Source organism: Mycteria americana, chromosome Z (assembly GCF_035582795.1).
Source record: "Mycteria americana isolate JAX WOST 10 ecotype Jacksonville Zoo and Gardens chromosome Z, USCA_MyAme_1.0, whole genome shotgun sequence".
NCBI lineage: Eukaryota > Metazoa > Chordata > Aves > Ciconiiformes > Ciconiidae > Mycteria > Mycteria americana.
Genome location: NC_134396.1, coordinates 31,272,409 through 31,297,982, shown reverse-complemented (window position 1 = coordinate 31,297,982; position 25,574 = coordinate 31,272,409). Strand labels below are relative to the sequence as shown.

General features: G+C 39.9%; 1 protein-coding gene across 2 annotated transcripts in view; it reads left to right on the top strand.

The window, feature by feature from the left end:
- Window positions 1–25,574, top strand: part of PCSK5 (proprotein convertase subtilisin/kexin type 5) — a 259,698-nt gene that overhangs the window by 158,445 nt on the left and 75,679 nt on the right. For both annotated transcript variants that reach the window (XM_075526631.1, XM_075526630.1), the window contains exons 11-13: window positions 8,625–8,742; window positions 9,821–10,009; window positions 21,213–21,349. In XM_075526631.1, the coding sequence (XP_075382746.1) occupies window positions 8,625–8,742; window positions 9,821–10,009; window positions 21,213–21,349 (444 nt within the window). The remainder of the gene's footprint in view (window positions 1–8,624; window positions 8,743–9,820; window positions 10,010–21,212; window positions 21,350–25,574) is intronic.

Genomic DNA, 25,574 nt, shown 5'->3' with positions numbered 1-25,574 from the left:
TGATGTCCTTCTGTCCTAGATATAAAGCTATGCACAATTACTATGCTCTGCAGCTCCTAGTATTCCAAACATTGCCAAGTGGACTGACAACACTAACAGGAAGCACACTGTGAGAATGATAACCTTTGACATTATTTTCTTTTAACAAGCTCAACTCAGACCTTTAGCAAAACTCTGCAAAGGATTGGGGGGCAGGGAGGAAGGGAAGGGATAGAAGTCTTCCGCTATGGACTCATAACCTAAGAGTCCGCCAAACCTTAATGTGAAATGTAGATTTCCATTTTGCAGTATTAAGAAAGAAGAACCAGGATCAACGAATTTAAAAAGTGAATTCTAAACTGATACAATTCTCCAAAGCAGAATGCTTCAATTATAGACAATGAAGACTGCATTTTAAAAGAAAAGTTCTTAAAAGTTATATGCAATTGCATGACCTCTTTATATAACAATTGTGAAAGCAGTACACTTTTAAAAATATTCTAGGCAAATATCTAGCCATACTTGTATACATCCATGGCAATGATGAACATCTTGTGCACGGGGTAGTTCTGTCTTTTTTAAAAAGGAGCAGGCACCTGCCTTTGAGAACACCAAAGCTCTTCATTGCTGTTGCATTGCTATAGTGCATTTCAGCAATTACAAAACTGGCAGTTGTTTTTTGTCAGTGTGTCCACTTTAGTGGAACTAGGATTCAGGCAAGTTAGGAAGCAGATCTCACCATCTACTATACAGTATTTTAAGCACTTAGAGCATCCTGGCAGGATGTAGAACATCTAGTAATAATAGGGAAAGATAAGGGCCTCCATAGGACAAGTCAGATCAGCTAGATGCCTGAAGCTGTTTATAATTGTATCACTTTTTCCCTCCGGAAAAATCAGCTAATGGGGGGTCGCTTTTAAGTCAGGGGATGCAGAATTTCATCCACAAGGTCTGTCAGCATTACTCATCCAGCTATATGCGTAGACTTGGCTTATTGTTTAACTTCCTTTTGCTTCAGGTTACTGATCAGAATCTACTACGTAGCTCTACAGCGATAGTGAAGCCCACTTAGTTAATTAATGGTTTCTCTGCTTTGGGGTGAGGTTGGTATAGTTTTAGTTCTAAAAATCACCATTGTTATTATTAAATAATTCGCAAAACACTTTGTTATGACTTTCTGCATATTTGCGTATATCCTTCCTCTGAAGAAATCTGCTGCAGCCCTATGCTCACTCAGGAATTAGTTTGAGGGTAATATATCCCCCTGGAGCACCAACGCTTCTGAACAGACACAGCCACTGTGCGAGACAGAACAAGAAGGATGTTCTGCACCGTGTGTCTGATACACCTGACAGCACAGAAATGCTGTCATTGTGTCCCCTGCTAACGATCTGTCAGCATTTCCGCTTACAGTGCCTTTGACTCATCTGTTATCATCTGTTCTGAAATGAAGCCTAGCATAGAGGCTCTCACCAAAAGGTGTTTATATTGTTTGATATGGTGAAATGACATTTGGCTGCTTTTGAGTTATCGGGGAATCCTAAATGTGCCTCTGAGGATAAACTTGTTCCTAACAGAGAAAATGAGTACATTTTCTTAAAAGGTGTTCCATGGTGCAGTCACAAAATGGCTTTTTTTGTTTAAAGAAAATGTGCAAGCTGCCGTGTTTTTCAATGGATCTTTGTGCTTTTGGGGAAAAAAAATCCAACATAAAAAAACTAGTTAAAAAATTATAGCTTCTATTACTGTAGATGCTCCTTAGCCAACTTTATTTCGGCAAACTTTTTTCTCCATTCTAAATGCACATAATCCTCAGATTTATTCCATTCACATAAGCTGGCTCATTTCAAGCAATATAAATGAATGTCCTCAGTAGAGGCTTTATGATTTACAGCCAAATGCTGCTGCGGAGAAGCAGCAGCTTGTCTGTCTTAGCAATCACCAGCCAGCAGTAGTCAGGTCTTCTGTTTCTATCGCAACCCTGCTCCTTCAGAGGCAGAGAAGTAAACCAGTCTTCCTGGTCACTCTGCTGAGGTTTTCAGCAAGGCTCACTGGTATTTTCTCTGACTGTGGGGAAAATGTCCCCATATGCAGGGCACAGTAGATACCATGTGCTCTGAGGACTCTTAGGACTTACTCATACCTAAACAAGCTCTGAGAAGTAAATCAGGAACTGATTCAGGTCTTGCTGTGGGGAGGGGAGAACTTGGCATGGCCGTGCTGGGTACACATGGGTGCTCACTGCTGATGCTGGGCCGTGGGGCGGCTGAATCCCAAGACCAATGACCTCTGGCCGGAGGCTGCTAAAGCTCGTGAGAGGGGGAACGATTTGGGTGGTACTTGCTGTCGCTACTAGTAGAGTCTGACTCTGATGCCTCAAAAGTGTATTTCACTCTTAGTCCTTTTTGTCAACCAATGTCAATGCTTAATAACCGTATGTGCTTTAAATTCCTGAAGTAGACGAATACTGCCAGGATGTGAATGCAGATGTGATCTTGGATTTAATTCCTTAATGTTTTAAGATGGTGGGTATTAGGGCTATTTTTTTAAGTGGCTGCAAAGTCTCACAGTAGGTGATGCAGTGTCAGAGTTGCATACAGAAACTATTCACAAAGGTACACTGGCTACTGGAGGTTCAGCAATCTGTATTTTATTTTATCAATGAATAGGAGCTTTTTGGCAGACAGAAAAAATGTAAAATCCAGACGGCTAAGCTTTTTTCTCAAATCTATTATCAGGTAAATCCACAGTTAGTATATTATTGAAGAAATTATTTGTACTAATACAAAAATCAGAAATTGACATAAACACAACTGGAAGCTGAATAAAAGCATTTTTTTTAAGTATTCTGTTAGCACCTTTCTGACCACGAAAATGGTCAGACAATGGCTGGAACACCTCTCCTATGAAGAAAGGCTGAGAGTTGGGGTTGTTCACCCTGGAGAAGAGAAGGCTCCGGGGAGACCTTATTGCGACCTTTCAGTGTATAAAGGGGGCTTATAAGAAAGATGGAGAGAGGCTTTTTACCAAGGCTTGTAGTGACAAGACAAGGGACAATAGCTTTAAATAGAAAGAGGGTATATTTAGAATGGACATAATGAATAAATTTTTTATGATGAGGGCGGTGAGACACTGGAACAGGTTGCCCAGAGAAGTTGTGGATGCCCCATCATTGGAAGTGTTCAAGGTCAGGTTGGACAGGGCTTTGAGCAACCTGATCTAGTAAGATGTCCCTGCCCATGGCATAGAGGTCGGACTAGATGATCTTTAAAGGTCCCTTCCAACCTAAACCATTCTGTGCTTCTATGAGTCTATGATATAGAGGCCCTTCAGTTTCTCATTGCGCATCTTTGTATCTGCCACTTTTAAGACAGCTCTACTGGGCAACTTTCTGTCCTTCAAATCCTTCTCTGGTGTCATGGTAAGACTAAGAACTCAGTGTTCTACCATCCCTGCTGAGTCTTTAAAGATACCTGGATTTAAGAGAATTCTGTGGGGAGGGAGGACTGAGTTGGCTGTTTGCTTTGTCTTTAAGTGGAAAAGCTGAGGGGTTGGTTCTGTGTAAAATATAAAAATACAAATAATGTGCTTAATCTAAAAAGCATGAGGAAGTTGGTTTTACAAGCAAGAATAAAAAAGAATGTTCTTGCATGGTTGTATTATTTGCTTGTAAAACAGTTATGTGTTTCAGAAATCACATCCAGTTATCACAGATTACTGGTCATAGGTTGATGCAAAATGGGAATATGGCTGAAACAAGATGAATTCTTATTCAAGATCAATGTTCTCTTAGTTAGGACATGACAAAACAAAATTAAAATAGTTTAAGCCCTGTGTCATCATAGCATTTCTCCTTTTTTGTCCCTTAATTTTCTTTAGACAATTGTCTTTTCTGGTTGAAGCATTTTGATATAGTAAGCAAACAACAGAAACTTAAAGTAATATAGAATTAGAGCTTTATATTTGCAAATAAAATGTCATGTAAAAGAAATATTGGTGTGGGTCAGTTTGAAGTATTTATAGGATGAGAGTAACTGAAGGGTCTCACATCTTCTAGTTTTGCTAAGCAACATTTAAGAAAAATACAGTATAAGAGGCATTCAAGAGTCCTATTTTGTCAGTCTCATTTTGGATGAGACTGGATCAAGATCCTAAAGTAGCGTAAATGAACAACTCATAATAATTTACATATCAAACAGCTGATAAGATAGTTTAGGAAAACTGCATATTGCTCATCTGACAAACTGAAGTTATTACCATTTCTCTCCTGATTTAGTATTTGATATGTATATACAAAATATTTATATTTCCAACGATGCTTTCACAGTATAGAAAATTAAAGGCCAAAAATAGTAGGGAGAAAATATTCTGCCATGTTTTTTGTCAGATGAGCAAAATAGCAAGGGAGGCTTAGCATCTAAGCTACTGATGAGACATCTTGATGACAGGCAATGAAACTGCAGCCTAACAAATCAAGTTTAGCTGCACTTAGTCACTGGAAATGCTGTGTTTTCAGTGTCTGGGCCCAGTTTTCCTGGAGTCTTCATGATTCTGTGTTATGATTTATCAACACCAGCCATTCATATTTCTCTTAGTCAAGTCAAGTGAGCTATACATGCTGCCTTTAGATTTGTGTGTAGCTTTACATACTCTTTGTATATAAGTGAGAAAGTTATTGAATTTTCAATAGCAGTTTCAGACAAAAACAAAAGGATTATGAAAAAGCTGGGGAAGTCTATCCGGCAGCTGAGCAGGCCTTGATTTCATGGTGCGCTAATAGAGGAATTGCTTCAGGGATAAATAAATGGACTTTAGCCCCAAGAAATGTTATTTTCTTTAATGATAAGAAGAGTAAAGAGATCAGCTAAAACTCAATATTTACTTTGTGTTGCAGGAGGCAAGTTTTTCTCTGAAACTTGTCATGCATCTGTAAAGCTCTGTGTATGCCTGTGATTTTGCAGAAATAGGAATGGATTAGTTTGCATTGCTGCATGGGTAGAGAGAGGATTCAAGGACAGTTCTGCCCATGGACATCTTGATCACAAGGAGATCATAGTTTTCAGCCCTTCAGCTCAACAAGAGCAACAGTCTGCTCCTTAGTCACTAGTTTACATTGCACCAACCTCACATTCCTATTCTGTCTCTGAAAGGGAAGTATCTTCTTACAAAATGGCCCTATAGCCCCTCTGACATGCTCAATGATTCCTAGCAACAACCGAGCCCAGTAGCAATTCACAGCAGTGATAAAGTAGAGCACATAAGTGGGTATGTGCAAGGTCCTGGGGTATTTTGCACTTGCAATCAGCTTATCTGACTCTGCAATCATCAGTACCTTTCAAATACTGCTTTTCTATCTGGGTTAGCAGAAGTGAGCTCAGTACTATTTGCATACAAATCAGTGGCAGTTCCAGATGTTTCCCAGAAGACATTTACGGCCCCATGTGGACCATTGAGGTAATTTTTAACCTCTGAGAGAGGCACCCTGGCATAGAGTTCACAGCAGTACTAGCATACACACAGGTAAAGGGGCACAGTTTGAAGGCAGTAGGAAACAAAATCTGCTTTCTTCTCTAAGACACAGGGGATCAACTACTTTTGTTAACTTTGTGATTCTTTCCTAAATTGCTGTTATTTAGTCTTTGAAAATTATGGACCTCTGCTGGTACCTGCAGCTGCTAACCAACCCACTCAGTCAAGGGCTTTGAAGTGCAAACGTTGCAGACAGCCCGATGTCGGCTGCCTGGAAGCTTCCCACTTGGAAGGATTTAGGAGCACCCCTGACTGTCAGGAAGTTTTTATTTCAATGGGAAGGCTTTTCAAGGAAAAAATGTACTTCTGTTTCAGCTGTGGAAAAAAAACCAGCAGGTGCAGAACTTCTCACTCCCACCTCTGCTCTCATGCAAGAGAGTTTAAGTGTTGAATCATGGACAATTAACACAACCACATAACCATGGGTGGTAATTTTTTCTCCTGGATGAAAAATGAAATTCTGTCTTCCAAGTAATTTTTAGGGTAGGAAAGATAGAAATGTCACTCTCTAAATTATATTTATATTTTTAATGGGCATATTAGGGCAAAAAATTTCTAGGGTGAGGTGGCTTAAAAGCCACTTTTAAGTTTCCATCAGAAGGTCACTACCTGGTGGTGGTGATGTTAGGTGCTCTTCTATCCTTATTTCTGAGTGAGAAAAGGTGAGTTGAGGAGAAATTTGGCTCTTGTTTGAACTCAGTAGTTGGGTTGAACACACAGCATCTTACAGATGGGCATCCTGAGTGCTAACCCAATGCAGGTTGCTACCTGTTCGGGAATTAAAAATGCATTTTCCATGGGTTAGCTCAAAAGATTTTTCCATTCATTAAAATTTAACCCCTCACTGTTTAAATGTAGTACTATACAGAGTAACTGTGTACAGTTACAGACCATGTGAGCTAACATGTTCCTCCCACTGTTCTTCAGAGCAGGCAGAATGATTATTCGTTAAAATTTTAAATATCAGAGGAATGCCTGCAGTGTAAGAACAGACAAATGACCTCACAGGTAAATGTGCTCTCATTAGCAGATGCAGTTTTTGCAAGATGACATCTCTATGACCAAGCAGATTTCCATCACAGGAACCATTTTCACAGTTCAAACAGTTTCTCCATCTAAGCTTTCCTTGCCCTTTGTCTGGCTGCCTCCACCCATGTGTAAAAATAGGACATCTCTTTCCCTGTCCATTTGTTTGTGGAATACATTCAAGAGAATTCAGAAGTCTGAAGGAGGGCTGAATTTAATTATTTTCATATATTTTGGTCGTCGTGTTTCATTTCTGAAAACGGTACCCGCGTCATTTGGCAGAAGAGCTGTGTTTAGTTCTCTCCAAATGAACATTTCCATGCTGCGTGCACTTCAGTTTGGGGCTGAAGGGGAAGGAGATGAGAAGAAAACCAGTTCATTACACAGTCGTTACGCCTTGCAGTATTTTCCATTGAGGAACCTTCTTCAACTGGCAGTTTCAGACAGTATTAGATACTGTCATATTTGGAAGATGGGATCCTTAAGCACTGATTATTTTTATGCTTTGAACTCTTATTTGTTTGACAAAGTTGGGGGTTTTTTGGATGGAGTCCTTTGAATTCTAGTTTGGCAATGAATGGAGGCTGCTTTCACAAACCCTCTGCAAAGTGCAGTTGGAAAGATACCGTGCCTTGTCGCATTACTGATTAAAATAGCGCTTATGGTTTTCTGAGGGGTTTCTGGTAGCACTGTCTGTGGTAGCAAGTAAAACTGATTTATTAATGTTTGTGATCCAAACTCCTCCCTCTGGAAGCTCTTTTCTTTCACCTTGTCCTGTCAGAACTTTGACAAGAGCACCGATTTGTCACAATAAAATTGCATGGCTAGCAGGTCTTTCTAATTCATAAAAATCCATTTGCAAGCTTCTGGTTTGGTTGGAACAAAAACCAAAAACACACAGCTGATTCAATAAGTGAAACTTTTAGCCTTTGTGAACTGCTGGAACTCTTGAAATACTTATACCAAGTTAAGCACTCTTAAAATTACAAGAAAGTGAGATACAGAACTGGCACAAGTCTGTTGGAAATACTTCACCTTGTCTAGGTGTTGGGCATTTGAAAGTTCGATTTTTTTGTATCCTAAGAATGATGGTGCTTTAAAACCTTCTGCTTCTTTGAGTAGAAGGCATTCAGGCATTAAAGTTAAATCACTAGGCAGTGAGTTTCTTGCAAGGGGACTGTTGTTGGCTCTCCATGGCATGAAAGGCAGATAGAGGTGAGGATGTAACATCCAGGAATGAGTATTAACAGAGTGCTAACCTCCAGGCATGGATGCTTAGTACCACTGTGTGTGCGATGCATACAGTAGGTAATATCACAGGTCAACAGCAATGTTAACAGCTCTCTCCAGCAGTAACTTCATCTGCAGATCTGTCCTTCATCTGCACATCTACAGAGGAGGCAGAGGAAGGAGCCTTTCTGACACAGATTCTGCATGAGAACCAGATTATCTTTAGGGCCCTGGGCTGCAAATAGCATTGCTTTTCACCCTCATCATGCAGACAGCTTTAGGGAGATGTTGGATCTAACTGGTTGGCTGGCCAGCAGCAGCTGTGCTGCATACAGGAATAGGAGAGCATCCCTGTGCTGCTTACACTCAGGGAAGTTAAGAGTGTACAGCAGTTACAAAAGACAGTCTGTTCCTTCTTAAATTTATTGTCTCAGTTACCTTCAATATTTATGTACATGAATGTGTTTGGTGTTTGAGTAACAGTAATAACCCTCCTCTGGTTCTTTACACCTTTTAACGTTACGTCATATAAGAGGACTGGGCTGAATTAAGGCACATGGACAAAGGGCAGTGGGAGACAATTGGACTCCCTGGTGTTCTGCAGTTCTGGTCCACGCTCCTCATGATAAGGCATTGTTATTCATTATGGTCATATGCCGCTTTTGTAATAAAGCAGTGAACAGATTCAGTGAACAAATTAGATATAGTCATTATTGTTTCTGGCACAGAGATTTTTGAGCTTTGTGCGAAAGCAAGGAAGAAGTAGAAAAGAAGCAGTTCTGGTTAGGATACGGAATTAGTCTATGATGAAAAACAAGGTTTTATGCTATAATTGCAACCATTCTGCTTGTACCTTGCAGTGAGCCACCTCTATGGATTTGGACTGATGGATGCTGAAGCGATGGTGATAGAAGCAGAAAAGTGGACAACGGTCCCTCCACAGCACGTGTGTGTGGAGAACACAGATCGGCAAATCAAGTAATACCCACTGCCAAAACTCTTGCTGGCATAAACTTATGGAAAGAAATTGGGTATAATTTACCCCTCCCTTGCATTGTGTATAATGTGGCATTTTGAAAGCTATACTGGAGATCTCTGTCACCTTCACAGATGTCAGGTCATTTGCCTGTAAAGGTTGTTCCCTGTAGTGCTTGGAAAAAGGCCCTAGCTTAAAGAATGCCCCAGAAGTTGAATGTGTAAAACAAGCCGGGCTGGATAATGGTTGGTTCTGGTATAGATGATGCACCCAAGAAGAATGTTTGGTTGAGTCTGCAGTCACCTGTGTAAGATACGTACAGACTTACCAGTCCAGGATCTAACAAGCAAATACTCTTTTCATTAAAATACTGCATGACATTGTATCTCTCAAAGAGTCTCAGGAGAGTCTCTAGCTGAGAGATTAAGACTAAACTGCTTTCTGCTTGCTAGGATAGGGTCTCTGTAGAGCCAGGCTTAAGAGCAAAATTCTGTATGTGCACTCTGTGGATACAGAGACAGCATGAGTCATAAGGCACACTTCCAAAGCATTAAGATTATTGTTTGATAAATATGCTTGACAGGCTCAATCCGTAACTGGTATAGTCTGCAAGGATGTCGTGCCAATTTAAAGCAGCTGAGTCAGATGCCGTTTGGTACAGTTAACATGTAATACTTGCTGTTACGTAAGCAAGGACTATGGCTATGCCAGGCATTTCCTGGGGCTTAACAACCAGCTGTGATCCCATGACAATCTCAACAATTCTCAGCTGGCCACTAATCCACAAAAATGCTCTGTCCCAAAGGCTTATTCCTATTACAGGTTTTTCACTGTCCTCTTTTAGCATGTGTACATGCTTAACAGAAAGCCAGTTAGTTACCATTAGCTGCAGTAAAATAATTACCCTGTGGTGATAGTTTCAGCTAGGAAGTAAGTGTTAAAACTAAGGGTTATAGCCTGCTGACTTCTCAGAAACAATTGTCCAACACTGCCATTCACTACTAAGCAAAAAAGATGTGGTTGTCTTTTTTACAGAACAAGCAAGAAATGCTGATGTTGTTTTATATGCTTCTGTTATAGAACAATACGACCTGACAGCGTTGTCCGTTCAATTTACAAAGCCACTGGCTGTTCCGATAATCCTAACCACCATGTGATCTACTTGGAGCACGTCGTTGTGCGCATCACTATTACTCACCCTCGACGTGGAGACTTGGCAATTTACCTAACCTCTCCTTCTGGAACTAGGTCACAGCTCTTGGCCAACAGGTATAGTATGACAACGCAACTTCACAGTCCATTCAGCATGCAGAGCCTGCACTGAGATTGCAGCATCAGCAAAGAGCAGTCAAGTCGTTACAGTGGGTTCACTGGCAGACACAGGCTAATTATTTTTTCTGAGAGAGACTGGGAGAGTGAAGTGCAAATGAACTCAAAGATGGCAATCTGTCTTTATCAGTAGAAGAGTAGGCTGTAAAGCTGTTGAAGGACATCATCTCCAAAACAAAGATTAGTCAATTTTGATAGTCTTGTGTGGCTCACCGATTATTAGATGGCTGGAAAATGTGAAGAAAATAGTAATAGGCTCCGTGTTACAGAAGGAAGCTGAATGGAAGTGTGTTTCCACATACTATTGGCACTTATTTTTCATTTTTCTCCTTTCTTATCCTTTGTTCACTAGTAATAAAAATCAGACAGAATAGTAGTTCTCTACTGCTATTTTCTTTAAGCTTTGTGAATATGGTTATAACTTCTGATGTTACCAATTTCCATATCCTTGTACATATTGGAGTAGTATACTCAACCCATGAAAGCCCCCAGTAGGACAATCCCAAGAAGTTGCACTAGTACTTTGAAATTAATGGGTCCATTTGAAAACAGCCTATTAAAATTTTTTGAAGTCAGCCATATCCCTCATCCCACAGATCTGTGATGGATACTTGCTTTTGAATGTCCAGCCACTCTAACATCAACCACTAAGAAAGATCCGTCCTTTTTCTCATCCTGTCACCTCTGTGTTATGTTATTTGAGAAACTGTGACACTGCACCAAATTGTCTCTTTTTCTCCAGACTGGACTCAAACAAGTATCTCTTTATCCAGTGCTGTATTTCCAACATTAGTGCAATTTCAGTCCCTGAAGATGAGGTTCATCATTAGTATTTCTGCTCAGCAAATTGAAAGACTTCCCAGTGATATTTCTATTTCTCTGGTCTACTAGCAGAAATTTTCTTGGAAGAAAGCATTGGCAGTCCTTCCCAGATAAATCTTGCTATATCAGTGATCAAGAGCACTGCCTCCTACCAGAGATGGTTAAAGCACTAAGAAACCCCAGAAACCTTCTCAAACTCTATCCCATTTCCAAATGGGTGAATAAGTTACAGTTACAATAAGAAATGCTTCTTTACTTCTCCAACTGGCTAGAAAATCTTCTTCCTGATGGGACCATAGTATGATAGTGAAAATTTTTTCCTTGGTGACTAGCAGATTTAGATAACTGCCATTCTGCTGGACACAGAGCACGGCTCCCACACAAAAGTTGATGTTAGCTGATGTTATATATCTCAGAAACAGCAAAAGCTGCCGTGTGTCAAATCTATGTTGTGACAACTCCTCTGCCATCCCACTCAAGTCTTCACAAAAGTTTATATCCCTAGTCCTACTCTTCAGGGCTTTTAATGAATTGGGAGTGGCCTGCTTTCCAGATTGCCTCATCATTCACATTGCCCCAGCCAGATCTGCTGATACAGTGACTATCTAGCCCTGGAGACTTGCGTGTCTTCCTGTCCCTCAGTGGTAGAAGGACTTATCTTTCCTCTTGAAAGGAAGGACCTGTTTTGGAGACTGGTGGAGCTCAAATGGACTTAGTTCTGATTTACGTGTGAACCCGCATTTTCATTAGAGATTAGGTTAATTTAACAGAAAAGTTATACTGAGAATACTCTTCAAGCTGTAGACATTAATTCAACAAATGGAGAGAAAGTTGTCTTGGAACTTGAGGGCCCTCTAGAATATCTCCTGTGTTTCATTATGAGCGTTGTCAGTGCCTTGCTGATAAAGCTACACTGAACAAAGAATTTGTCCTCTGCTAATCAGTGCAGAGGCAGACTTCTACCTTCTAAGCAGTTATGAAACAGGCTTTTGTTTTTCTGTTTGAAGAAATTCTTCTTTAGTTTTCTATTCCATTTTCCTGCAGCAGTTCTTCCATGCTTCAAAATGAAAAAAATTAGAAGTCCTCCAACTAGGTATCCAAAAAAAACAATCTCATGTAAACCCAGTGGTCTTAACACAGCTAACTTCTGGCTCTAGGCTTTCATGTCTTGCAGCTGGCTCACAGCAAGTGGGAGATAAAGACATTCCAGTATTCACAGTTCACCTCTGGTGATGACTGGTATGTGGAATAGGTACAAAGTTTAATTCAGTCAGTCTCTTTGTAACCCCTGCACCTTAGAAAGTAATTATTTTCTGTACCTGTGGTAGAGAGTGAGAACACAAATGTATGTATTAAAATAAGGTGATGTTCAGCTCTTTCTTATCCTATATTATCAGAAGGCTAACCAGAAAACAAAGAAACCTGAAAAGCCTTTTAATGTTTTGCCATTTTCCAAAAAAACAAATTATTCATGACAGAGTGAATACTCATACAGTCGCACCAGAAATTCCCTTCCCATGCAAGCTTCAGAGATACACTGACTTCTCAGTCACATTTGCCTGAAACAAACAACTCTGAGCTACTAATATGAAGGAATAAATGTATTTTGCAAACTCCAGGTCTGAAATACCTAGTGTCTTCACACGCTCTGTCTTAGGGTAAAGTGATGGATACGAGCACTGTACTTTTCAAAATGGTATTTCAAGGCTTGTTTTATTTGGTCTTGCTGGAAGAAGTCTTACAGCTCAGTGGTCTTGCAATTAGTAGTATACTGAGTGTTGTTGAGTGTATATGTTTTAGCATCATGTTATAAAATAAAACTCGAAATAGGACTGTTGTTACTCACTAATGTGGAATTTAGTTATCAGGCATTTGATTTTTAAAGTATTATTGATGAGGGCATCAGAATAAATGCATTCAAGTACAAGTAGCATGCAGAGATGCATTGGCAACAAGCGGTCTGGGTTTTTTTTCTATAGGCAAAGGTCCCAGAGGCTGTTGTACATTGCTACTACCTGACTGAGACGCTTTTCTCAGACATACAAGACCTTTTAATGCACACGTACATGATTAATAACAGCAATGCCAGCTGTTTTTACTGAACCCAGGGAAAACCTCATTGCTTTACCATTACTCATCTGGATTTAATTTGAAACAGTTTGCTGGTAAAATGTCTTAAAGTGCAAAAGGTATATTTTACACATGTGCACTTCTTCTCCACCAATTCTGGAAGAAGAGTCATTGTGTAGTTTCTGGTGCATTGACTAGTAGGTCCCTCAAGGCAATATCTGGCCTTTTTTCTGCATATTTTATCCTTAATGTTGGCATACCCTAAAATGACTTCAGTAAGAAAACTTGTTAGTCAGAGGCGATGTGGATTCCTTTGCAGGCATTTGGTGGATTACACTGTCACTGGCTTGAGCCTCGTGTGCATTCTTCAAAAACTGCATTACAGGGAACATCTGCTTTGTTGTTTGGAAAGTACTAAACATGATTACATTGGATGTACTGCAGCAGAGGAAAATACAGGCTTGGAAAGTGCTGGCTGGTGTGAGGATGAGGCTACAGTTAAGTCCAAAGGGGAACAGTGTCCCCTTTTTAAAAACAATTGGCCATTGGATTTGGCAGCATGGGTTTCTGAGTGTTTTTGAGATGTACCAAGGTCAGTTCTAACAGACACTCAGTACAGGGGGGCTATGGAGGAGAAGCTAAATACAAAGAGGATAGAAGAGGCAAACTTAGAGCTCATTTGTCTCCCACTGAAGTCATGGCTTGTTTAATTCCTACCCTTTAAATTTAAAGCAGCTGCTGCCATTCGAACTGCGTAACTGAAATTTTTTAGCCACGTGGTGGCAAGTTTCCAGGCCACTAGCTTCCTATGCTTATATGGCACTGACATTAATAATACCTCTGTTCAGTAACAAAGGGAAGTATTTTCATGACCATCTTTTTGCTATCATGAAACCTTAGATAATCAGTAAATTTTAATAATACCCTACTCTGTGGGAAACTCTTAGGTCAAAACCAAGGTATTCTCATCTAATCTTACTTGCTAGTTTTCTTCGTGAAAAGTCTTGGTGATCAGAAGTAGAGGAAACCTTTTCTTTATAGGAGCACATTTTGATTTCTGGACCACTCCATCTTACATCTTTATTGCAGTTTACACATTATACTCTAATAATAAAAACAACATTTTATGTATCCAAATGTGATGAAAAGGATAGGGCCAACCTTCACAGTGAGTCTCACAGTAACTGAAAAGGACTCTGTGGTGGTATTATTAAGACAAGGGTGAGCAAACAATAATCGTCTGCTTGTGCAATGTCTACAGGATAATGCAGTTCTTGGAAAACTATTTCTCCCAACTTGTACTTGCTATGTTTTATTTTGTTCAAGTTGTCTGTATCTTTTTTTCTTTTTTTTTTTTTGAGGGGGGTGAATAAACATCCCACTACCCCTCTACGAACCATTCTTTGAACTGCAATTACAATGTCAATACCTCTAAAAATCCTTTTTTTGTTATACCCTGGCAGTATTAGCAGTAGATAGGGTGGGGAGTTCTGGGAGTACTACAGGCACAACATCAATTTAAAAAAAAAGAAAACTTCTTTTTTATCAAAGAGGGGGAAAAATACTGTTCATTTGCCCAGCTCTGCAGAAAAGACTGATGGGATTTATGTGCAAAAGAGTAAATGAATGCATGTAAGTGACACTATCCTCCATGTAACTCTAAAATTGATCCTGGAACTGGCTCAAAGAACAATGTGGAAAAAGAATGAAGTGCAATATATCTGAGATTTAGAGTGACACATGCCTTTCTTTGATGACTGAGACTAGTAAAGAATTAATCAGGACTCTGCAGAGTAGGCATGTATTGGCTTTTAGAATTCAATACCTCAAGTTCAGTTTTAGTGGAAATCAGAACCCATCATTATTGGCTGTGGGGGGGAACATAGTGCCATAGTGACAAAGAATGAGGAAAAGGCTGAGGTACTTAATGGCTTCTTTGCCTCAGTCTTTAAAAGTAAGACCAGTTGTTCTCTGTGTACCCAGCCCCCTGAGCTGGAAGACAGGGATGGGGAGCAGAATGAAGCCCCCATAATCCAAGGGGAAATGGTTAGTGACCTGGTACACCCCTTAGACACACACAAGTCTATGGGGCTGGATGGAATCCACCCAAGAGTACTGAGGGAGCTGGCAGAAGTGCTTGCCAACCCACTTGCATTCCTTTATCAGCAGTCCTGGCTAACCGGGCAGGTCCCAGTTGGCTGGAGGTTAGCAAATGTGACGCCCATCTACAAGAAGGGCTGGAAGGAGGATCTGGGGAACTACAGGCCTGTCAGGCTGACCTCGGTGCCAGGGAAGATTATGGAGCAGATCGTCTTGAATGTCATCGCATGGCACTTACAGGACAACCAGGTGATCAGGCCCAATCAGCATGGGTTTATGAAAGGCAGGTCCTGCTTCACTAACCTGATCTCCTTCTGTGAGCAGGTGACCTGCCTAGTGGATGAGAGAAAGGCTGTGGATGTTGTTGACCTGGACTTTAGTAAAGCCTTTGACACCATTTCCCACAGCATTCTCCTGGAGAAACCGGCTGCTCATGGCTTGGATGGGTGTACTCTTCACTGGGTTAAGAACTGGCTGGATGGCCAGGCCCAAAGAGTCAAAGAGCTGAGGTGAATGGAGTTAAATCCACTTGGCAGCCAGTCACAAGCGGTGTTCCCCAGGGCTCAGTATTGGGGCCAGTTCTGTTTAATATCTCTATCAATGATCTGGACAAGGGGATCGAGTGCACCCTCAGCAAGTTTGCAGATGACACCAAGCTGGGTGCGAGTGTTGATGTGCTTGAGGGTAGGAAGGCTCTGCAAAGGGATCTGGACAGGCTGGATCGATGGGCTGAGGCCAACCGTATGAGATTCAACAAGGCCAAGTGCCGGGTCCTGCACTTGGGTCACAACAACCTCATGCAACGCTACAGGGTGGGGGAAGAGTGGCTGGAAAGCTTCCTGGCAGAAAAGGACCTGGGGGTGTTGGTTGACGGCCGGCTGAGTATGAGCCGGCAGTGTGCCCAGATGGCCAAGAAGGCCAATAGCATCCTGGCTTGTATCAGGAATAGTGTGGCCAGCAGGACTAGGGGAATGATTGTGCCTTTATACTCAGCACTAGTGAGGCCACACCTCGACTACTGTGTTCAGTTTTGGGCCCCCCACTACAAGAGAGACATTGAGGTGCTGGAGCGTGTCCAGAGAAGGGCAACGAAGCTGGTGAAGGGTCTGGAGCAGAAGTCTGATGAGGAGCCGCTGAGGGAACTGGGGTTGTTTAGCCTGGAGAAAAGGAGGCTGAGGGGAGACCTTATCGGTCTCTACAACTGCCTGAAAGGAGGTTGTAGAGAGGTGGGGGTCGGTCTCTTCTGCCAAGTAACAAGCGATAGGACAAGAGGAAATGGCCTCAAATTGTGCCAGGGGAGGTTTAGATTGGATATTAGGAAAAATTTCTTCATGGAAAGGGTTGTCAAGCATTGGAACAGGCTGCCCAGGGACGTGGTTGAGTCACCATCCCTGGAGGTATTTAAAGGACTTGTAGATGTGGTGCTTAGGAACATGGTTTAGTGGTGGACTTGGCAGTGTTAGGTTTACGGTTGGTCTCAATGACCTTAAGGGTCTTTTCCAACCTAAATGATTCTATCATTATATGATTCTATGATTAAAAGTTTGACTTAATTTTCCATAGTTGAAGTGGGAACGAAGACGAGTGGCTAAGGACACATTTAGGATCCAGCTAAATGTCTCAGCTTCTGAAGTTCATATTGAACCAAATGGAAGAGAGGAGCTGTTTAAGGCTGAGGAAGAATGCCTAGGATTTCTACTTCCTGCAGATAGATTTGCCCCAGCTACTATAGTGAGAATGAATTAATCTTTTCCTAGCGTCATGAAAACTAGCCCCACCTCAATTGTACTATAACACTTACTATATTGAGTTTCGCTTGGAATAAACTGGATTGTGTCATGGACAGTCAGTGTCCCCTACAGCCCTTACCCTAATCAGATGTCCCTTTTCGAACCTATTATAAGGTAGAAAAAGTCTGTATGTATGGCACCAGGTTCATTCATGCTCTTGCATTAGGATTTCTGCCTGTTTAGAGTGAAGTTTGTGAAGGTTTACTGCAAATTCAATAGGAAAGCACATACAGCTTTTAAGAAGACAGCTATAAGTATCAGCCACACAGCTGGCTGACCACTGTGGTGTGTGGAGCTCAGCATCCTGACATGTCTATAGGTCATGATGGAGCATTTCATCCAGATATGTGTAGTCCCTGGGGACATGCTCTCCATATTTAAAGATGATGGTTGCTGTACTATCCACTACTTGAGGCTGACAGTCACTGTACCCTATTGTTCATGCTACTCTTCTCCAAACAACTTTGTCACGACAGCTCAGAGATCTCCATTGCTTCATAAAATTAACTGTGATAATCAGATGTAAAATGGAAATTTAAAAAAAAAAAAAAAAGGATGTGTATGCATACCTCTTAAATACATCTTCTTTAGATCCATGTATGGAAGTTTTAAGTGATCTTCCCTGACACATGTAGGTGAGAAAGCTTCTGAAGTGCCTGTGTGCTCTCTGACCATTTCTTTTTTGCCTGAGTACTTCAGTGCAGGTGGGTGGTAGGGTCTGGCTGAAGCTTTGGTTAAGTCAATTTGGGCTTTCCGCAGTTCCTCAGGGGCTACATCTCACAAGGACCTGGTGGTTGAATCCTGTGGAGAAGAGCTGCTCTAAGGAGAATAGTTGACCAAAGCATTTTCAGATGCACGGCTGGGGAAGGCACTCTGTACTCTCTTCAGACTGTAAGCTCACTTGAAGTCTTGTGGCCAATTAGACTAGTGGGCAAGGACCGCTTGCCTGTCAGGCTGCTGGTATAGTAGGCTGGAGCACATCATAAACAAAGACTGCTGGTACAGAGGAGAAAATAACCTTCTCTTGCCCCCTACTCCACTGCAGCCCCATCCATCAGCCAGTCCAGGGCTTTCTGGATCTCGATGTGGTCAGTTCAATATACAAGCATGGCTGTCAGTCAAGTGCAGCTGCACCATCTGAGATGAAAAAAACATCTTTATAATAACAAAGTTCCTTTTATGCATTTACCTTTTATTGTTCGTGGTGGGTGATGGTGGTGTTACCAAATGGATCCCCTACCCCCACTGCCTTTTCTCATATGAAATTAAAAATTAAAAGAAATTAAAACAAATTCTTCTGAGCATTTAGGAACGTTGAGATTCTTTGCTAAGAAGCTGACACACTTGTTTGTTTGGGTTTTTAATGTTAGTAGATTTACCTGTGAGAGACTAGCCTTATGTTCCTACTTGTGGAATTCCAAGGAAGTGGCTAATTGTCTTGCTCTGAGTCTAAAATTTGATTACAGATGGGTATTTCTGCTTGAAGTTATAGTCTTAAATAGAAAGGTGATGCAATTTCTAGGCTGAAGTGGTGGCAGTGGAAGACGCCAAGAGTCTTTAATTTGTTTTAAGGCAATAAGCTTACTCTCCACTCTGTAGCATACATATTCTGATGTAGACCTGCGTATCACATGTGATGAGTATGTCATAAAATTTCTTAGAGAGAGAAGAGTCGTTATTTTTAAATGTAATGCTATTCATTGTAAGCAGCAGCCCATAATTAGTTTCTCTGGATATAGTCAGTCAAGTAGCCACATCCATCCTGACTTGACTGTCCTGTTACTAAGAGAGGTCACCTGAGTAACTGAATAACAGATCTGGCATTCTGTTGTGGTTATGTTAACAACTAAGTTATAAAGATTCAAATGCTGTTACTCACTTTGGTACTTAAAAGCATGTTAAATGCATGAGCACAGGTGTTTCAGATGTATATGATCATGGTTATAAAAATTACCAGATTATTCTAATAATCTTGTTTAGTTATTTTAATCTATAATAACCTGTAATAGTCAATTAACAATTCATCAGACCATATACTAATAATTTACTAGTCCATGATAAGCTGTGTGTAAGTGTGTCCTTGATACGAATTTTGACTCGGTGTCAATCTGACAAATAAAATCAATTAACTATCTGGACTGGCTCCATGCTCCTCAAAAGCTCCTATTCCATATGTTTTTCTTTCTGAATAAGGAAAAGTACACCTGAACTTTTGATCATTTCCTTCATTCATTCATTTAACACCACTGAAAGGGAAATCCATGTACTGCCTCACAGGTTCTTTGATTTGAGAGTTCAGTGCACAAGCAGAGCAACAGAAAAATACTTGGACCATTGAGTATGTACAGCATACACATACAGACAGCCTCAGAGTCAGTATCTTTCTACTTTTTTTTAACTGTTCTTTTGATCTGTCTGCAGCTTTTTGACTTGTTTGTAGAATCTTTTGTAGAAACACAGATCATACTTTAAAAGATTCCAATTTAAACCTTAGTTTATAAGACTCAAATCTTTCCCAAAGAAGTCTTTCCAAAAACTAGTCCATTTTCTATGAAAGAATATTAATGGATTTTCCCCATTTCCATGGATGGAGATATGAAAGCTTGCAGTTTCAGCCATAGCATATTTTAGGTAAAGGTGTTTTTATATACCTATGATAAAGTCATAAGGGATTTTTGTCTCTTCCTCCCCAAATTACTTAGAAGAATGATGCAATATTAAAATGGAAATCTGACAGCAATTTAAAATTCCAAAACATGACAAATAAACACCCTTAAACAAAAAATACTATGGGAAATATTGGACTAATTACAGTAAAAATAAACAGCAACTTGTGTTTCTATGTACGTGAAAGGAAGCCCAGTGAATATAGAATTTACAATGTAATTGCACAGTATTTACATAATACTATATAATTTAGTTGCCGCAATGGCAAAGAGGAATATTGCTGCCTTGATGGATTGACAGGGTGTTTAGAAAGTAATACATTAGCTATCAGCAAAACACAGTATGACAATTTGACTAACTGTTGGAAATAACCTACATAATGACTTAAATTGAACATACCCACATGCAAACACTGGGTAATAACTGCATAATAATTTCTACCCTTTCAGTAAATGATGTGTGCCATGTGTTTGTGAGATTTGCTGTATTCAAACAACTGATTTAACAGTGACATGAAACAGGCCAATTCTGCTGGCAGAATATATATATATACACACATATAGATGCACAAACACAGAGGCACAGAACTGCATCAGAAGAAAATCTCACCAAGTTATCAGTGAAAATGAAGCCCAATTCTAAATATATATATACTTTTTAATTTAATGTTATCAACACTAATAAAAAAGAGTACTATTATAGGCATTCATTTAAAAGGTTGCACAAATGAGAGCATGAAAATCAGCTTTGGGCTGAGTCCTATAAAGTGCACCAGGCATGCATGTCCATACAGGTCCTATTGAAGTAAGTGTGGATATGCAGTACCTGACCCCATGCCTCTGACTGACCAAAGTTTTCAGCAAGTATGGCATTTTACTTACATCTTGTGTGGCGATTTTTACCAGAAATTGACACATACTCACCTTGCTACAAAAGTATGCTGCTTTCCCAATGTTTGCTGAACTTCACAACCTTTTGAGAATAAAGCTTGAAATTAGTGTAGAAAGTAACAGTAAAGAATAACCTCTTCACTCAAGACCTAGGTAATTAAATTATGGTAATGTTGTTGGTTAGATGAAACCATCAGATGCCATTAGTCTCTCAGTTTTACCCAAACTCAGTTCTGTCAATTGTTTGAAGAGAGTGATACCTTGGTCATTTGAGGATTGAGACCAATGTCTCAGTTACATTTTATTTCCTCACAAGAAGTCACATATATTGAATAGCTAATATTGTCTCAGTCACTTAGTACTTTTCATTGTTTTTAAACCGCTTTTAAGTATTCCAATCCAAAGCCAAAAATAAATGTTACAGAAATTTTCCAACTTACAAGTTGTTTGTATTTACATCATGCTGTTAAAGCAATGGATATGCTGTATTGTATGCACTTTTCCCAAGACACGTGAATCCTATTAAACAGTATTAGCAATTGGGTTTTTTTGCAATGAATTCTCTTTCCATTCTCTTTCACATTATGACAAATGATGGCATGTAAAGAATCTCTTCCATCAAAACAACAAGAAACTGTTGAACGTACTTGAAATATGTGTGGGAAAACTGTCATGAGTAATGTTATATAAAGGCACAGATGAATGAACTGGCTAATTAGTATATCATTCGAGAGTTTGCAGGCTTGGAGGCTTAGCTCCCCAAATAAAATGGTTCACTTAAAATAATGTCATCATTTATTTTAGGCTATTTGATCATTCCATGGAAGGATTCAAAAACTGGGAGTTTATGACTACTCACTGCTGGAGTGAAAAAGCAGCAGGTGACTGGATCTTGGAAATCTGTGACACTCCATCTCAGCTGAGAAATTTCAAGACTCCGGGTATGACTCTAACCTTTATTTGGGCTCAGTGAATTAGAAGAATGCTTGCAGTTGCTAATACTGCCTTGACTGTTTTCCAACTTTTATTTACAGCTGGAACATCTCACCGGTTTTAGTGTGAAGGGAGAGCTGTGAAGAGCATTATTCTTAATTTCAGTTATCAATGCACTCTTCATTTTTATGTTGCTGTTATTTGCCATTTAAGACACATAGTTCTCTTTTATTCTGAACTTACTTCTGGTTTCCATGGAGGGTGTCACCTTCTCAGGGGTAAACTGCCCTCTTTCTTGCAGTCACATGTGTTGCCTCAAAGTATAAAAAGAGACTTGGGCCATTTAGAGCTACATCATACCGGACATGAATTCTTCAAGCAGAGACAGACCCCTGTACCATCTGATGGGTTGCTAAGAGTCAGTGCTTTAAACAAGGCCAAATGTTTCCTAGGCGCAGTTTTCAAGGAAGAAGGTACAAAACTGCATGAAACTGCATGTGGCACATTTGAAAGAAGTTATAGTATCTCCATCTGCAGGCATCTGTTTTCTGGATGTTGAATATACATTTATCAGACAGGTCTTCAACACAAGTTAGAGCAGCCCAGAGTTACTCTGCTGTATTCATATTGCCTGTGACTTTCATGGCTGATACAGGGCCCATATTTACTTGGCCTATATCAGCTACATAGGGCCCAGGGATTTATTTTCATGTTGTTTTTCTTAGCTTTATATTTTTTATCCTGCCTGTAAGAAAAAGTGGCATTTATCGGTGTTTACACAACTAGAAAATCCCACTACACCAGAGAAAGAAATTCACGGCTTTCAACCACTGATAGGTTGCATTGTGCTCCTGTGTGTATGGGCAGAGTGCTCAGACCTGGCATTCGTCCACGCATGAACTGTGCTCCTGGTAAGAATTTTTGAGGCTACAGACGTTCTTCTGCTTTTAATTCCCACTGCACAGTTCAGTTTCATTCACATATTTCAGTATGAGCACTTTGAAAGAAATGGAGATTGAGGGAAGGGCTTTTAAAGAGACTCATGGGAGTACGTGCTTACTTCTATTTGCTGGTTATGAGAGATGAGTATATACTTGCCTTTGGACTCACTGAAAATTTAAACCTGAAAAACCATTTTGAAATAGATACATTATACACAGACAAAAATACCACTGTTTATGCATGAATACTGAATGAATATAGCTTCCTTCAGAGCCAAATCAAAGTCGGTGGAAACCCTTTAATAAAAATAATCAAAGCTGAAATATCACTTAAATAATCTAGATTAAAACATGTTAGAGAGATGAATACTACTGATGTATTGGAAATCATTTATCACTAAATCTAAATTAACACTTCCTCTGGTTAGACAGCATGTCAGAATGCAATAATATTACATTGGAAGTGGCAAATCTAGTTGATTACTGCTTTCTGCTAGATAAAAATTAATTATAAGAATTCTGCTCTGAAATACGTTTAGGACTACAATGACATTAGCAATAGAATTAGTTTATACTTCAGTGAAATAAAGGATACATTCAATCTCAGACAGCTAAGTAAACTCACAAAGCAGTAAGTGTTTTCTAATTGATTTGCTAAAAATCAATTCTGAATTTTAAGACCTAGATGTTAACTTAAAGTACTTGAAGCTACAAAAATATATCTTTGTGAACTTAACAATAGGAGATTTTGAAGTGTGTTTGTTCCTGAATTAGTACGTTATTGGAAGTCATTAAAACTATTCAAAATAGCCTCGCTAAGTATAAGTACTTTTATTGTTTCTGCTACATGAAAAAGCACACATAAAGAAACATTGACTAAAATGTGAACTGAAGTGCTTAAAAGCTTTGAGTTTAAAATAAGAAAGGCTAGTGTGATAGGACATGTGCAATGTAGTTGACTATTCTAGAAGAATGTTAATTGTTTCAATTCTACTTTGTCCAAGAAAGGCCTATTAATGTTTCTGCCACCAGATATGGAGATGGAGTACTTTGTCTTCCTCTCAGTTGAAATTTGGTTTGTTAAATTATTCAGATTGGAATGAAGGCTATGTGCAGTTCACCTGTTCAAGGTAAATGTGCCTTTCTGGGACGCCAGCTGGTCCAATCACTCCTGCAGCTCACAAACTCAGTAGGACTATTTCCGTCATGGCTTAGAGCAAGCCAGGGCACAGGAGGAATTCTAACGTGTGAACACGGAGTTGTCCAGTCTCCTTCCTATTCCAAGTGGTGCATAGGCCAAACCAACTGGGTTTATACATTTTACTTTGGACAAAAATGAACCCTCTCATTTCAAAATTATGACAAAATGGAAGTGCTGATTTTATGCTACTTAGATAATTTTCTGCCTAAAAATTCTAACACAGAGATCAGCCTCACTCAACTGCTGTTGAAATTGATGGAATTAAGTGAGAATTTTAGTTCTTTATTTCTGCTTTTCATTACCTTTTCATTATGTTCTTTTCAATGCAGCAGATGACCATATATCCAATCTCTCTGCTTTTTCAAAAAGTTTCTCTGCCTGTCTGTCCATCAAATCACATTCTCTAATCGCCTGTCTCAGTTGTCTGCATAACCTGAAATTTTTTTTAGGATGCTAAACCAGCAGTCATAAGCCAAAATTTTTAAAACCTGTTACGTAATATGAGGCCAGTAAGTCCCTACTGAAGACCAAGATAATCAGTGCAATTTTCAAAATTGCTGAGCAGCGAACAACTTTTTATTAAAGTCTGTGGTAACTCTAAGGTGGCCAGTGTCACTTAAATGTCAGCAGTATCCTCAAGTGGTTAACTTTAGGCACAGCATTTTGAATATCTTGATTATCACCCTCTAGAGCTTTGAAAGGAAAAACCAGCATTGCCAGTGTTTCAATTTTCACTTCATTTTATCTGCACTGATCACTTCTTACCATCATTTTGCAGTGGTGAAAGGTTCTTAGCTAAGTGATATTAATTGCACCAGTAAATGCAGAGCAAAGTTTCCAGTACACTAAAAAGGGGTGTTCATTAAATGTATTTGGAAAAGCAGCCATAGGCTGTGAGCAGAATTGTTCAGGGATTTAGGAGGAGGTTTGGTGTTTGGGGTTTTTTTTAATTTTCAGTGCTTTAGAATTTTATAGAGGGGAGGTATTAAACAACAACTAAGTGATTTAATTTTAATCAGATTGCTGAAAAGAGACAAAAATCAATGATTTTCAATTCCATCTTGCACTCGTTATTCCTGATGCGGCCAGGAACATTGCTGGCTTGAAGGACAAGTTAGGACAAGTTAGCTCTTCACCAGACCCCGCGGTTCATCCAACAGGCAAGAAGCAGAGCCACAACGCAACATGTTTCGTCTGTTCCCCTCTTCTCTCTTCCCTGGCACACTCCCTGTACTAAAGCCTAGAAAAGAGGTAGCATGGAGCCATTTTTCAAACTGTTCATACAGCCTATTCTCCAGACATCTTTTACAGCCCTTTTATGTCACCAGGACAGTCTAAAAGTGGCCCCTACATTTCCAGCTTTACACTTTAAAACCTGTTCCTCTGCACTGCTGTTTTACATATGTAGTTGTACAGGTCTTACTGATTTATTGATTTCAGTACTTTATATATACTCTTCTCAGTGCTACAGTGGGTAATCTGATGGGTCTGATTTCTTTTGCTCCATGAGGACTAAAGCCTAAAGAGCCAGCTCAGGAAGAAAAGGGGCAGTAAGGCCAGGGGATGTGGAGAAAGTAGACCTGCCCCACCAAGGGTTGTGGAGGAAGCTGATACACTGAAGGAATCCTGCCAGAGAGCTTACTCCTTACTTTCTTTTAACCACAATTTGAAACAGTGCTTGAGACTGGTTAGGTTTTTACACACATTTGGATTTCACAAGATGCAGTCTGGTTGTGAATTTGGATCCTGGTTCATTCTATACTGTCTGGTAATATGTCCCCCAACTTTCTAGAGCAGTGGTTGTTCTGTGATGGAAGCTGTCCAGTAACACTTCTGTTCAGAAAGATTTGAAAGTGCCTGCCATATATCAGTGGTGGTTAAACTGGGCTGTTTGGGCATGTTGGGGTTAGTCTCTGGACTGAACAGAACGTGAAGTAAACAAAAGGTGCTTAAACACGATTTATGGTGCCTCTCTGGTTTATCACCGTAGCCTGCAGTTTATCACACTGATATCACCATCATGCCTGTTTCTTGTTTGTGTTGTGTGCATGTGTTTGTTTAGCTATTGAAAGGTCTTATAATTAAGAGCTG